This window comes from Pristiophorus japonicus, chromosome 13 (genome assembly GCF_044704955.1).
Source record: "Pristiophorus japonicus isolate sPriJap1 chromosome 13, sPriJap1.hap1, whole genome shotgun sequence".
Classification (NCBI taxonomy): Eukaryota; Metazoa; Chordata; class Chondrichthyes; family Pristiophoridae; genus Pristiophorus; species Pristiophorus japonicus.
This window is the reverse complement of record NC_091989.1, coordinates 32,450,909-32,467,594: the sequence shown is the minus strand read 5'-3', so window position 1 is coordinate 32,467,594 and position 16,686 is coordinate 32,450,909. Positions and strand designations below refer to the sequence as shown.

General features: G+C 41.7%; 1 protein-coding gene across 1 annotated transcript in view; it reads right to left on the bottom strand.

Annotated features, from left to right (window-relative positions):
* The window catches only part of dnajc2 (DnaJ (Hsp40) homolog, subfamily C, member 2), a 46,271-nt gene extending 30,356 nt beyond the window's left edge, over window positions 1-15,915 (bottom strand). Inside the window, exons 1-5 of the mRNA XM_070897327.1 lie at window positions 15,683-15,915; window positions 8,714-8,904; window positions 5,977-6,052; window positions 2,988-3,086; window positions 2,567-2,708 (exon numbers count right to left, since the gene is read on the bottom strand). Of these exons, the coding sequence (XP_070753428.1) occupies window positions 2,567-2,708; window positions 2,988-3,086; window positions 5,977-6,052; window positions 8,714-8,904; window positions 15,683-15,737 (563 nt within the window). The 5' untranslated portion in view covers window positions 15,738-15,915. The remainder of the gene's footprint in view (window positions 1-2,566; window positions 2,709-2,987; window positions 3,087-5,976; window positions 6,053-8,713; window positions 8,905-15,682) is intronic.
* Between the last annotated feature and the right edge of the window lie 771 nt (window positions 15,916-16,686).

Below are 16,686 nucleotides of genomic sequence, written 5' to 3'. Positions count from 1 at the left end.
AAAGAAACAGCTAACATTCATTGCATATAATGGCACCTATTGGGTGTGTGGCCACAAGGCCTACCCTTGGCTGCCCCAGAATTGGATGGGATCCTGCTATTTGGCCTACATTGTGCCTTATATGTATCATATAAAGTCACTGTCGGAACATTTACACCGGCCTAAGAGAGCTATCACAGAAACAGAGAGGTTCTTTGCCATTCTGATCCCCGGGTATGGGACTGCCAAACTGGCAAGGGAATCCATTAACATGGCATCCGTTGTGGAACGAATAGCCAATGATACCTCAGAGGCCCTAGTTAAAATCAATGCAGAAATGGTAGCAATCCGCACAGTAGCCCTACAGAATAGACTGGCCCTTGATTACATCCTGGCTGAAAAGGGAGGTACTTGCGCCCTACTCGGAACTGAGTGTTGCACATATATCCCAGATAGCTCCGAAGAAATTACCCACTTAGCGGAGCATATCCAAAAGGAGATAGAAAAACTTAAGCAACCCCCATCATTCACTTTGTGGAGCGGAGCCACTGAATGGCTAGGTTCAATAGGAACTTCATTGGTGGATGGTTTAATTCTATTTGTTGTAATTGTTTTACTTTTATATTGTTTGTTTATGTTGATTAAATGTTGTTGCGACCAGGCGGCTGTAGCTGCTGTCCCGCAGGTGAGACACCTTGCAGGTCCCAGCAGACCGTCTGTACGTGGCACAGGAGTATGTTATGCTTAAGGGAAGGTTGTTTACTGGTTGAACTAAGATATTGATTTGGATTAAATTGGAATAAGGTTAATTAACCTACTAAAACCAGACTTCCATTGTGGCCACAATGGAACTCGGGTTGGTGTAAATTTGTGTGGAAGCTACTAGTCCGGACATGTGGCGAAACACATCAACAAATTTTAGAAGGAAACTCTATTAACATGTATGAAATTATTTTGTAGAATGTTTAACCAGTGATACTTGAAGTTTTATGACTCAGTTTGTGAAAGAATCAAAGGGGCGATTGATAGAGTATTCAAACAGTCTCATTTAGACAGGCGTTGAAAATTCACAGACCCCCAAGTCAAAGCTACTACGTGCTGCTCAGCATGTTGCATTAACTCAGCAACTTGACATTTTAGGACCTTGGGTAGCGAGCCAATTAAAAGGTTAAAAGACTATTAATTGAGCCAATAAGGTCAAAGAAGGCAAGTTCTTTTCTGTAAATTGAACCCGGTATAAATACAGCCATTTTGACCATGTGGTCCCAGTAAGACAAAGGAACTGGCAATCAGCCAGCAGCTTGTTGCTCTCTGCCAAAAATAAAGAAGTTAAAACTACCATCGGAGTTCGTATTTCATTGGAAATTAAGAAATCTAACACACCATTTCAGTTTAATCCATGATTATGTGAATGCAACAAAGCTGTTTGAATCTATAGACGTGATCAAATTACAGTGTAATGTAATCACATCTGCTCAAGAGCAGATTGGCAGTCGTAAGATCCTTCTGGACATATTGCTATCTCAGTTATAAAGTTGCTGCTGGCTGGCTCCTAATTCTGAATTTTCATGTCTGATACCGAGCTCTGCATTGCAGGATTTAAAAAGACATCTGTTATCCAACCAGTCACAGCTAAAATAAGGAGAGTTGTGATTATGGTGCAGGCACAAAGTCACAACAGTGTTCCCACTGGAACTCCAAAAAGATTACTTTTCAAAAATATCAAACGCAGCATAATTCCATATACCAACAGGAATAGAATCGTGATTTTTTTAATGCTCCTTTAAATAAATTTGCTTACTTCTTAGAAGATTCCAAGTTCCCATATTAACTATATTAGAAGGAGAAGGAATACACAAATGATAAGTTTGCATTAAGGCCGTTGGGTCAAGATGTGCATAGATTAATCCAATTGGCTAATGTGCTGTAGTCCAGGAGTCATTTAACAATCTGCTGAATGCACTCAAATAATTATTGTTTACATTAGGAATAGTACAAAACTAGACGTTAAAATGCCAAAATACACTGAGAAAATTCAACGCTATTGTCATCAATCAGCTTGACCAAATTGGAACACACTTGTCAGCCGTGTAGCCTTTATCCAGTTGTATCCAACTCAAGATAAGTGAAATTGTGATGGTGCAGTCAGAGTACAAATCAGTGCGACAACTGGATAAATGTTTCGGAAATTGTGATAAGGAATTAGTAACAAATAAACGTGCCACTATGAACACAATCTGCAAGTCCCAACAGCTAACAATCTGTTAATTGTAACAAGAGCACAACTTTCTAACAGTAACACTTCATGCAACATATAATGAAACTTACTGTTATCACCTAAATGGAGATAACATCTACCTTGCTTTAAGATTTAATTCCAATTTTAAAAAAAGGCACATTTGTGATTTGTGATAGCAATATATTTTGATATTCAGAAGTGCACATTTTGGATTGGGCTGTTACTGTTTAATTTAACTTGCTCTCCCCTACTTGTGCCGATGATCTATTCATGGAAAAGCAAGTCATTACTGAGATTCCAATACATTCAAACTTTCCACAGCAGAGTATTTAGAGATTTCTCCCTCACCTGGCATTCCGTTCAAAAGCTGCCAAAAACACCTCAATGAAGTTCTCTTTTGCCTCACTTTTAGAAGGTATTGCATTGTCAAACGTAGGATCTACACTGTCAAATGCTCGGCGTTTCAAGGGATCTGACAGTATTTCGTTGGCTGAAATATTAGAAAAATGTCGTTAATGAACGAAATAGTGCACAGCCCTTCCCATCATTAGATAAAACTTACCCAACAGATGAAATTAGCCGCATTTAAATCCCTCCCCATCTCTTTTAAAGTTCAAATATAATTTGAAGCTTTTCATAAATTAACAGTTTTCTACTTTACAGCAGGGGTTTTTTAAAAAATCAACTTCAGACTAATTTTAAACAAAAAAAATAAAGGACATTTGCACACATAGTTTACTTACGATTCACACACTAGTACAATTCTTACCTTTTGTAATACATGTAAAATAGTCATTGTCTCCTTCACCTATCTGTTCTCCCGCTGCTTTCCTTTTATCAGGATGATGTTTCAATACCATTGTTTTATCTGAAAGAGAATATGGTGGCTTAAAATTGATCTACGCTGCTCCTGTTTAATACATTTCTGAGCAAATCCTGCTTTAAAAATCCAGCTAGATGGAGACTGCATTTACAATCTTGAATGAATCAAGTCCCTATGTCTGTACAAAGGCTGCCATGGGATCAGTCATGCACTCGCCAGGAGAGATTAAGTAGTCTCTAGATCTGTACTCAGTTTGGTTTCCAGTCTAATATATATTATTCATTTTTTAACTCCCTCGACTACTGGCATGCGTGGATCTTTACTCCATGAGCACCACTCATAGATAGCTCCTTACAGGGCTTTTATAAATTACCTCCATGAGAAATAATGAGTACATTTTTATAGTTTTAAAATGTTGGCAAACCAGTGACTTGACAGATTTCGGTGTGTCCGTGCATGCGCGTGTGTAGAAACAAATGTGTTTTTATTTGAAGGAGTACTTGAATCATTGAGAGTCCCAAATTGCTAATCTTTTCTGAATATTTGTTTAAAGTATTCGTTTTCAAACATAGATCCGTGGACCCCTAGTCTGTAAGTAGATAATTCACTTACGAGCGAGTGGCAGCCTGGAGTAGTGTGGCGGCGTACCGCTACAAGGTACAGCGCGAGCTGGTGCAGGAGTGCGACGGCAGCGAAGGGGGCGACTGGATTGGACGTCACCAAGATCCAGGTTGCTGATTGGAGCTTGGGCAGGTACAGCAGGAGCAGCGAGTGATCGTGAAGCGATGTGATCGGGGCCCAGGAGAGGCGCGAGTTTGGGGCCAGAAGAGACGTGGGGCTAGGGGCAGCTCGGGCCAACCCACACTGCAATGTGTGCGCACACTAGGTCAGTGCAGCACAGCTGGTCTCCAGTCGGCTTGGTTAATCCTTGCCATTGGACCAAGACCTAGCTCTGTCAAGCCCGTGTGGCGGCCGGTGTGTAACGGCCACCACACGTTAAGAAAATCCACACACAGGCATTTTCCACCCTTCAGGATGTAGTTCGGGACCTGGAATATTAGGTCCTTCATTGAAACACCTGTGAACTCATCCCTCGATACGAGGGACCGCCTATGATAATGAATTCACAAAGCTAAACTTTTGTCCACCTAGGGCCAGACGCTACTAGCATGATATTTCCGCTGCTTTACACCAATAATTTAAAAAAGAACAGCAATGGTTGAATATCACCGTTTTTCTTTAGGGAGCTGACAATGCCCAGAAATCACAGCCTCCCCGGGTCTGTACGGAGTGTCTACGGACTCGGGAAGGCATCGCAAAAGCTGTTTCTCAGCGCACAATGCGCACGTGCTGAAAACCGGCTTTTCCGATCGGTCAAGATATGGGTAAATATCGGTATTTACCCATATCTTGCCCAGCAAATGTGCTCAAAACTCTTGTGCCTGATAAAAGCAGGCGCATAGCCTACTTTTACAGGCGTAAAGAGTCTTAAAACACACTTAAAACATAAAAAATAAAATTAAAAATACACATTTTATTTTTTGAAACCATGTCCACTATGTTAAATTTATTTTAAACCATAATTAAAAAAACATTTAAAAACTCAGAAAAAAATGTTTTCTCCAAGATATTTATTAACTTTAATTTCAATTAATTTTAATTGTGTGAGGTATGTTTTTTATTTTTTTATTTGGTGTTATGGTGTTTGGGTCTTTTTTCTCAATTAATAGCAATTGAGAACTCGCAGATACGGAGTTCCCATTGCTATTAATTGAGAATACTGTATCTGGTTGGCTGAGCAGTCACACGTGACTGCACCTTCTGCGTGGGAACCTCGAGGACGGGAGCGCGCTTCGCAGTGCGGGAAGAGAAGGCCTCCCCACTGGAATCCCACGCTCCACCCGGACCACCAGGTAATTACATAGAAATGTTTCAGGTCGGAGGCAATTGCCTGCGGGAAGCCTCTGACCGCAATTTCAGGGCCAGTGTGTTTTGGCAGTCACAACAGGGAGGCCCTGGGAGTGTGCTAATATTTAAAGGGGTGTCGCACACACAAAAAAGTTTGAAAACTGCCGGTTTTAACATAAGTGCCAATTACATCACTGGGGTTCTAGCTAGAAAGAATCAATGCAGATGATTCCTGGGTTTATGACTATATCCCCAGTGCTGATCAGCCTGATCGAGCTAAAATTCCTTTAAACGATACTGCCAGTGAGGTCACCAATTACAAAATTAACATGTATATGTTTTTGTAGCCCAAGTCTTGGCAGTGAGATTCTTTCCAATTCAAATTGCTGTTGCTGGGTTGCTTATGTTTCATCCACTTTAGATAGTCAAACAATGCTGTCACAGCAATTTTTGGGCTAATAACATCAAGTACATTAAAAAATGAATTATTGCGTCACTTTCACATAATGTTGTTACATAAGAACATAAGAAATAGGAGCAGGAGTAGGCCATTTGGTCACTCGAGCCTGCTCCGCCATTTAATAAGATCATGGCTGATCTGATCATGGACTCAGCTCCACTTCCCTGCCCGCTCCCCATAACCCTTCACTCCTTTATCACTCAAAAGTCTGTCTATCTCCAACTTAAATATATTCAATGACCCAGTCTCCACAGCTCTCTGGGGCAGACAATTTCACTGAGAAGAAATTTCTCCTCATCTCGGTTCTAAATGGGCAACCCCTTATTATCCTATGCCCCCCAGTTATATCAAAATTAATGTATGACTGTTCTCCCTTCCCCCGAAACAGCAAAGGGTCAACAAAGCATTTTCACAATCACATTTCAAAACTTTGCATATAGACCAGGTCTAGTAATAAATACGTTTTGACTGACAAATCTAAATTCCTTGAAACATATAACATTAAGATGCAAGAATAAGAGGGATTCAAAGGGAGTGAATCCTTCAGATTATCAGAAAGATACTTACGTGCAGCTTTGATTTGTCTCTGTGTTGCTTTGTACCTCAAATGTGTTAGCCCAAGAACTGAATAATGATCTTGATTCTATAAACAGTACAAAAGTCAACTGTCAAATTAACAATGAAAGAAAGAGAGATGGCTCTGATGAACTGTAAACCAAGACACGCCATTCCATTCCACTCTCAGTCCAGGATGAATTGCTAGCATTTAATAGCTTTCTATTTATCTCATGATTTACAAGCTAACAGAATGTTTTACTATCTTTGGTGCTATACTGAAAGTATTTCTCCAGGATATTGCGCATTTCCAGGGCCTCGCGTGTACAAGTGTCTTCAACCAAACCCTATCACCTTAACAGCAGAGCAAATAAAAGCCCCATTGCTTCACATTTCATAATTTCACAACTGGTTATGTTATTAAAAGCTTGTTAAGTAGAAGCTAATTGGCATTCTCCATCTCCAATCCATCCTAGTGATCCTAGGTAGTCTTGCATCCTTTTGGGCCCTATCAAACTAATTGGCGCTTAAAGTCATGTACCATTAAAAGCTTATTCCAAGCAGTAGAAGGGATTATATTCAGTTAAGTATAGGACAGAATATTATGTTCCAATTATTACCTATTGTATAGATATATTTACAAAAATCTGGTTTGAGTATTTTTTTAATAAATAAAACATGTGCATTTTCTTTGCTGCAGAGACCCTTCTCCCCTCCTGCTAGATTGCTCCACACATGGAGCGTGCCGTGCACCATGGAATGATTCCACTGAAGACAAGAGTCACAACTTTGGGTAGGCACGAAAATTGATCCAGAGGAAACCATACTAGCAAGTGGGGAAATAGGGAAGAACGAAACTGGAAATATCATACTTGGGAAATGGAATGTGTTATACTAAGATTGAGACATGTAAAATAATATATTAATGGCAAAAATAATAAAAAGTAGGTGGCACGTTAATGAGGTGGTTCAGAAAATTATATAGGTGTAATAATTGATCACAGCCAAATTGTTATCATTGCCCAGGAGTTACAGTTACAAAGACAAATAGGAACATAGGAACATAGGAACAGGAGTTGGCCATTCAGCCCCTCGACCTGTTCCACCAATGAGACCATGACTGATCTGTATCCTAACCCCATCCACCTGTCTTATCTCCACATCCCTCAATACCCTTGGCTAGCAAAAATCTATCAAACTTAGATTTAAAGTTATTAATTAAGCTGGCATTTGCAGCTTTTTGTGGGAGAGAGTTCGACATATCTGCCACCCTTTGCATGAAGAAGTGTTCCCTAACTTCTCTCCTGAATGGCATGGCTCTGATTTTAAGGTCATCTCCCCTTATCCTAAACGCCCCCACCAACAGGAAAAGTTTCTCTATCTATCCTATCAATTCCTTTCAAAATCCTAAAAACGTCAATCAAATCACCCCTTAACCGTCTATAATCCAGGGAATACAAGACTAGTTTATGTAATCTCACCTCATAATTTAACCCTTGGAGCCTTGATAACATTCTGTTGAATCTGTGCTGCACTTCTTCCAAGGCCAATATATCCTATCAAAGCTGCTGTGCCCAGAACTGTACACAGTACTCTAGCTGTGGTCTAAAGAGGGCTTTATATAGCTGTAGCAAAACTTCCTCCCCATTTTATTCTACCCCTCTAGATATATAGGCTAATATTTCATTAGTCTTTTTGATTATTTTTTGTACCTGACCACTACATTTTAGTGATCTGTCTACATGGACCCCTAAATCTCTTTGGATCCACACTGTTCCTAGCTTTTCATCATTTAGAAAATACTCACATCTATCCTTATTTTTACCAAAATGGTTGACCTCATTTACTTGCATTAAAATCCATCTGCACAGTTTTTCCCACTCACTTAATCTATCAATATCTCTTTGTAATTTCATGCTCCTGTCTACACGACTTACTATGCCATCAATCTTTGTGTCATCAGCAAATGTGAATTATACGGTTCTCTATTATGTTATTGAAGTCGTTAATATAGTGAATAGTTGAGGCCCCCGCACAGATCATTGTGGGTCACTGCTAGTCACTTTGTTCCAATTCGAGTACATACCCATTATCCTTACTCTCTGACTTCTACCGCCTAATCAATCTCCAAACCAGATCAATAATCTGCCTTCAATTCCATGAGCTTTAAATTTAGCCAACGGCCTCTTATGTGGAACCTTACTGAATGCCTTCTGGAAGCCCATATAAACTACATCCATGTTTGGGGTACATAAATACCATGTGCAGAATTACTAACTTTACAACATATTAGTACGGTCTCATGTACAGTTTCTCTCTACAGATGCTGCCTGACCTGCTGAGTGTTCACAGCATTTTCTGTTTTCATTCCTTATGTAGAGTATTGTGTCCCATTATGGTCACCAGACTTACAAAAGCTGAGGCAGCAAAGATGATTCGGGAAGCTACATCTATTCTCATTGGCAAGTATGCTTTTGGGGTGGGACAAAAAGTACAATGTGGGGTTTTAAAATAATGAAAGAAGTTAATAACGATAGATGTAGAGGTAATTTGTGTAAAAGATTGGCCAAACCTATTGTAAGGAAAATAATCAGAATGGGTCAAGTTCACACTCTTACATTATTGCCAATCCCTAACTGCCCTTGAGAAGATGGTGGTGAACTGTTGCAGTCTGATAAGTTCCAGGATTTAGGTAGGCAGAGATTTTACATAATGCCATTAGAACAATGTTTAACAAATCAATGCATACCTTCCAGTCCTTTGGGTCAAGTGTTTTCAACAATGGATATTCCTCTATTTGTAATTCCTCATCTTCTGACTCAGAAGATGATTCTTTCTCATCTTCCAGCTCATGAAAGGAGGCCGACACATTCCTTGCCCGTCGCTTTACGAGTGCTTCAAACCATCTTCCAACTGGTTCCACTGGACACAGCACAGAAGCTGAAAGTGAAACGAACTTGTTTGAAAAGGCCTTGCTACACACATTTTACCAATCTCAAATGAAACTTTAAAAACTGACATTCCAGTTGAAAGCTAGGGAAATTAACTGTGTACTCATGGACACCCTCAAAGCCTCCTTGATAAAGTGCAACATCCCCACCGGCACCTGGGAATCCCTGGCCCAAGACTGCCCAACGTGGAGGAAGAGCATCCGGGAGGGCACTGAGCACCTCGAGTCTCGTCACCGAGAGCATGCAGAAACCAAGCGCGGACAGCGGAAGGAGCGTGCGGCAAACCAGACTCCCCACCCCCCTTTCCTTCAACCACTGTCTGTCCCACCTGTGACAGAGATTGTAATTCCTGTATTGGACTGTACAGTCACCTGAGAACTCACTTTCAGAATGGAAGCAAGTCTTCCTCGATTTCGAGAGACTGCCTGCCCATGCATAATTTAACAACGTCTATACATACAAATATTACAAAATGCCATTCTTTATAACAGGTACAAAAGTTCACAGTGTGGAACACCACCAAGATTGAATACCGTGAGAGAGATTAAATCAAGAAATAGTGATTAGGTGGCTCAAAGCTTGGATTTGTAAAGCCTAATGAATGCAGGAAGCGAATATTGAGGGAGGGAAGAGTTTCCTGGTTTTGAAGTCCTGAGAAACAATAAGTTACGGTAGGGATCAGTGAATTATGTCAACATACTTGCCTCGATTTTGCGTTAAAAATAATGGTGAGGCTAACAGTGCTGGGTGGGAAAGCAAGATGGTTGTGTTTGTTGGAGGCTAATCATCTAACCCCAAGACATTGCTGCAGGAGTTTCTCAGGGTATTGTGCTAGGCCCAAACATCTTCAGCTGCTTCATCAATGACCTTCCATCCATCAAAAAGGTCAGAAGTGGAGATTTTCGCTGATCATTGCACAGTGTTCAGTTCCATTCGCAACTCCTCAGATAATGAAGCAGTCTATGCCCATATATAGAAAGACCTGGACGACAGTCAGGCTTGGGCTGATAAGTGGCATAGAACATTCTCACCACACAAGTGCCAGGCAATGACCATCTCCAACAAGAGAACGTCTAACCACCGTCCCTTGACATTCAACGGCATTACCATTGCCGAATACCCCACATCAACAACCTGGGAGTCACCATTGACCAGAAACTTAATTGGACCAGCAATATAAATACAGTGGCTACAAGAGCAGGTTAGAGGCTAGGTATTCTGCGACAAATGTCTCACCTTTTGATTCCTCAAAGCCTTTCCTCCATCTACAAGGCATAAATCATAGAAACATAGAAAATAGGTGCAGGAGCCTGCACCGTCATTCAATGAGTTCATGGCTGAACATGCAACTTCAGTACCCCACTCCTGCTTTCTCACCATACCTCTTGATCCCCCTAGTAGTAAGGACTACATCTAACTCCTTTTTGAATATATTTAGTGAATTGGCCCCAACAACTTTCTGTGGTAGAGAATTTCACAGGTTCACCACTCTCTGGGTGAAGAAGTTTCTCCTCATCTCGGTCCTAAATGGCTTACCCGTTATCCTTAGACTGTGACCCCTGATTCTGGACTTCCCCAACATTAATAAGAACATAAGAACATAATCAGGAGTGTGATGGAATACTGTCCACTTGCCTGGATGAGTGCAGCTCCAACAACATTCAAGAAGCTCGACACTATCCAGGACAAAGCAGCCCGCTTGATTCGCACCCCATCCACCACCTTCAACATTCACTCCCTCCACCACTGGCGCACCGTGGCTGCAGTGTGCACCATCTACAAGATACATTGCAACAACTCACCAAGGCTTCTTCGCCAGCACCTCCCAAACCCACAACCTCTACCACCTAGAAGGACAAGGGCAGCAGGCGCATGGGAACACCACCACCTCCGAGTTACACACCATCCTTGGAAATATATCACCATTCCTGCATTGTCACTGGGTCAAAATCCTGGAACTTCCCAGACTGCAGCAGCTCACCACCACCTTCTCAAGGGCAATTAGGGATCGACAATAATGCTGGCCTTGCCAGCGACGCCCACATCCCAGGAACAAATAAAAAATTCCTTCCCACTAAACACGCCAGAAAATGTTAGGGTTGGTGCATTCAGATGCAAGTGAATTTTTAAACGCATGGCAAGTCTTGATTACTGCCGAACAACCTCTCTGGCACCGAAAATGTAATTTCACAAACGTGACGTCTCATTCCGTCAAATGTTACTTATTAAGCAGATTTGAAAATTTTTTTTTTTTATCCCTTTCTTTCTCTTTTATCGCTCTCGTAATCTCATTTTTTCTTTCCCTCTCTACTTTGCTTTGTGTACATGCGTTTACAATGAATTAAATATTCTAATTTATACTTGCTAGTTTAGCCTCTGCATGCCAGTGAGGATTCTTCAATCTGACGCTGTTGCTTGTCCTGCTCACACACACCACAGGTCCCCTGTAGAGGGCGCCACACTGGATCACACGCCCAATGACAGCAAATTGCCGCTCAAAAACCCGTGAAAAGTCTGAGGGCCGCTGTAAGCGCAGTGAGCGACAAGCGCCATTTCTTCACCACTGACCGCAAAATCCGGGCCAATTTCTAACCCAAGAATTAGTACACTACTGTGATGTCCCCGCACCAGATAATTCTAATACTTAAACTGGAGTTTACTGAACCCAAGAAAGAGTAATACTACTGTAACATCTCAGGCATAAAACTGAAACAGGAGCTAAGGCCGCTCTCTAGAGTTATATAGCTAAATTTCTCCCTGCAGGGACTGTGCATGACTTTTTTGTTGCTGGAGGTATATTTTTATGGAATACTGAAACCTTGCTCTCTGAATGATGCCTTTTCAGACTAAGTCTTTGTAGCCAAGACCAAATCTTCATCAGGGTTCCTTCAACTTCAAAAACAAAACAAATGAGTACTCTACATTTATGCCTGTTTGGGGGATGTAATAAATTTTAGCACTTCATTTAGGTATCACTCTAGAGCACATTGACAAAGGACCCAAATTTCAGTTCTAGAGCCCCAAACAACAGTATAATTTCTAAATTTAGTCTACAGCCGTGTTATTTTCTTAGACAGATTGACAATAGGTTAACCAGTGATAACCTCAAGAGCAGCTGTTCCCTACCATTCAGTGGTAGGGGCTACAATTTGCAATGGTGGTGGTGGAAAGCCAGTATTTTCAATGGAAGTTCTCAGTACTTGAATAATGGATGGATATTTTGACTTTTTGTCCTTATAGCCAACGTGACAGAACTCCTATATACAGCGGTATACTCAGATGGTTATTTAATACTTTAGCAGTTTATTGATATTTTCACAGAATTAAGTACTCAGTTACTGTTTGAGATTTTCTGAGACCACTGTTTTAGATGTCAACCTTGGCACAGTGGTAGCAACCTCGTCACAGAGTCTGAAGGTCATGGGTTCAAGCCCCACTCCAGATACTTGAGTGCATAATCTAGACTGACACTTTAATGTAGGGAGTGCTGCACTGCCAAAGGTACTATCTTTCAGATGAGATGTTAAGCCAATGCCTGTCCTTTCAGATGATTGTAAAAAGATTCCATTCTGCAATTTGAAGAGCAGGGAAGATTACCTGGTGTCCTTACTAAGAGTTATCCCTCTACCAACATCACTAGAACATTGAATTCAACAATTTCAGATCATAACCTCCGCCCCCATTTTTTTCAATGGCTGCTGTTGATGATTCTGTAATTCCCAATTACACCTCTTCTAGACCCATCTTTTGTTTCTTTACTTGTCCCATTACCATCTCCTTATGCCTTGTACAATCATACCTTTTGTATTGTAATCTCTCCTGCTTCCACTCTATCACAGACCTTATCTTTTGTTCTTTCTTCCCCTCCCCTTTTCCCTGCCTCCGCACTTGCCTAAAACCTGTTACATCTCTAACTTTAAAGTCTGACGAAAGGTCATCAACCCGACACGTTAACTGTGTTTAACTCTCCACAGATGCTGCCTGACCTGCTGAGTATTTCCAGCATTTTCTGTTTATAATTCAGATTTCCAGCATCCGCAGTATTTTGCTGTTGTAGCACTAGAAATAGTTTGATTGGACACTCATCTCATTGTTGTTTGTGGGACCTTGCTGTCTGTAAATTGGCTGCTGCGTTTCCCGACATTACAGCAATAACTACACTCCTAAAGTAATTAATTGACTGAAGTGCTTTGGGATTTCCTGATCTACTGCTATATAAATAGTCATTTGTTTCTCCACTGCTTTACAGCTCAATGGCCTGACGTTGAATCGTTGCATTTCACAGATATGGCAAGCGTTGTTAAATAGCGTGTTTGAATGTTATAGGAGCAGCTGATGTTTAGCATTGGAAAAGGGCAAACCTGAATATTATATATCCATGTGAGCGGCCTTGTGTACAGAAGAGCTCTTTCGTATTGATCCAAGAGTTTTGTATGAAGCAAAGAGCATGGGCACCTAAAACTACTTTAGAAAGATTACTGATGGCAGATAATTAAAACCTTACCGGATTTAAAAAACCTATAAAACATAACCCGCATTTTTAGTAAGTTATTAAAAATCTCTTCAAGAAGATACCATTCAAAAAAGTATGTGCCATGTTGCTACTGTAGCCTTATTGATCAAGAATTTTAGAAAGCTTCTATGGTAGCTGCCTGTAGGGGGCTTGTACAGACTATTTTTAATATAGTCTTATTAGGCATGCTGTTCGTTGCATAGCTCAGCAAGGGGACCGAAAAGAGTGTGGTAAACTAGGTCACTGCATTCTAATTAGCTCAGTTCCTGTTTATCTACTGATCCCTCCAATCTATGATACTTGATATTCCCAATGGAAATTCATAGGGTAGGATTTATAATTATTATTGACCAGATATTTACTGTAAGGTACATCATATCACACTTAGTTTTTGATGCAAAAAATATCAATTGTAAATCCTTGTTATTAAATTGTTTTCATTGTGAACATTCTCTCAATTAACCTATTATTCAAGGAGCAAAGCAACTTACAAATGTATTTAATGAAATAAATTGCAAAGATCACAAGATAATCCACCCCATCTTAGTTCATCTGTACAGCCGCCTCTGCTGTTACCTCAACCTATTCTTCCCCGCTGCTGTTAACCTTCACCTCCGTTACCCCATCACTCTGCACTTCCTTCCTCCATCTCCTTCACCGCCCTTTACCATCTCATCACTTGCATTTTCCAGCACAGGTTTTGTCAAATCTGGAGTTTATGAACAGTATAGGATAAGAGACCGGCAAGACAGACACTGCAGAAATCAAGCCTAGGAGGTAACAAAAGCATGGATGACTGTTTCCACAGGAGAGAGTCTGAGCAATGTTGCAGATGTAGAAATGAGTGGTCTTGGCGGTGTAAAGGATATGGGGTTTGCAGCTCAGCTCTGGGCCAAGCAGGACTCCAAGGTTTCACAAAGTCTGGTCCATCCTGAGCGAATGGCAGAGGAGGGAATGAATTCTGTGGCAAATGAGAAAACTTCACAACAGGGATTGAAGACAACGACTTTGGTCTTCCTGATATTCAGTTAGTAGCTTTATCCTTAGTCTTTCTTCTTCCATCACCATTATTGGCCCATTTTCTCTGACCTCAAAAAGAACATTCACATCGGCTCCCTTTCTGAAGCCATTTCCAAGAAACTGCTTCCTTCATGACCAAACCTATTTTCCCCTCAAAATCAACTTTCTATAAAAGCACACGTCCAAGAATTGAATAATGGCTCCATCTATGAAAAATTCTTCCAGTTCCTCTCTTGCAATCCTGAAAGGATACAAGGAAAGGCTGGTCAGCCGATTGGTGATCTTTCTCCTACCTCCAACTTATCATCGCAACCGTCTCTTTTTCCTCTGAATTTTTTCTCTCGTTCATTTGAAGCTCCAAATATGCTCATTTTCATGCTCCTGAGCCTCCACACATCCTCACTGTATTGAAATCAAGACTCATTGGACAGGCTCCTACACCAACTCATTCTTTTCCAAAACGTCAAAATTGTGGAACTTCTCACCTCTCCCCTTCTTCCAACAACCTTCACCTTTTCAAATTCAAGCTTGGCATCGCCTAATCTATTTCCTCTTGTCTTACACTTTCCAACCATAGTGATTGTCTCCACTAGGGGCCTTGGAACTTTATTATTTTCTCAATATTTTAAAGCAATATGTTCAATTATTCCGTATTGATTAAAATTGGAATGATATTCACACAAATGGCAAGCACAGAATTAGAATGCCTCAAAAGTGAATATGTTCAATTTATTTCTATATTATCAATAATTTGAATTTATTACATTTACCCCTAAAGTTCTTAGGATGCTCGGTTTGATACACACCTTCTTAATTCCTCCCATTGCATTTTGAAAGCAGCAATATTTGGTTTCATTTAACCATCTTTTGCTCCTGCAACATTTGTCGCAAGAAGGCATGAAGTGTCTTTCAGACACTGACCGCCACCGGCCTCTTTGGAGTTTCCAGTTCCTTGCCCATCAAGCCCAACAAATACTCTGTAAACTACAGTTCCGCGGTCTTCGATGCACCTCCACGTTTCACAACTTGGTAGTTTAATCATTTGTTAAAAATGAAAGCAGAGCTACTGAGAGAGAATAGGCCACCTGGAGCGCCAGTCCCAGCAGTATTGAAGGGCAGGAGTGCGCACTGTCAGCCGTACACTGTTACTTTACTTTGATCTCTTGCTCTGTAGGGTCTCGGGGGCCCGCGACACACACACACACACACACGGCGGCTCTTCCCCTCCCCTTACCTGGCAGGGGCTTACAGACGACAGTGGCTAGGCCCTCCTGCGCCTCGCACAGCATCGTGAACTTGCTCACTCTCCCCGGTCACCAGCACTGTTCGCGGGACCATTAAAACCGCCGCCGGCCCAACGAGGCGCCCCTTGCCAGCGCTCCAGCTCAGTCCTGCTGGGAACAGCCGCCGCCGGCTCCGCATGGACGCAACAACCGGCCAGCTGCACTCACACAAACATTTCCGGGGCACGCTCCGCCCCCCCACCGCGTGCAACAGCTTAACCTGTCTGGCCAACTACTGAGGAGTGCAAGAAACAGTTCCGGATAGTAATCCGACTGCTGTATGTATTAGTAAAGTATCGAGGATGACTTGCTTCCACACCAAAAACAGATGAGTTCACAGGTGTTTCAATGAGGGACCTGACATTTCAGGTCCCGATCTACATACTGAAGGGTGGAAGATGCCTGTGCGTGGATTCTTTTAACCTGTGGTGGTCGTTGCACACCAGCCACCACACGGGATTGACAGAGCTAGGTCTTGGTCCAGTGGCAAGGGTTATCCAAGTCGACTGGAGACCAAGCACTGCTGCACGGACCTAGTGCGCACACATGCTCCTACTATCCACAGATCGCAGTGTGGGCTGGCCCATGCTGCTGTAATACTATTGGGAATGACAGAACTGGAACAGCTCTTACTGTTGTAGTCACAACAACAACTTGCTTTTAATGTAGAATAGCGCCCAAGGTGTTTCACAGGCACACATTGACACCAAACCAAAGAAGGCGATATTAGATGGCTGAGTGATAACTTGGTCAGAGATTTTAAGGGGGGTGGGTCAAAGGAGGAGAGCGAGGTGCCAAGGTTTAGGGAGGGAATTCCAGAGTTTAGAGCCTTTATGACTGAAAACACGCTTGGCAATGGTGGGGTAAAGGGAGTGGGTGATGCACAAGATGCCAGAGTTGGGGAAAACAGAGTTCTCTGAGGGCTGGAGGAGGTTAGGATATGGGCAGCAGAGTT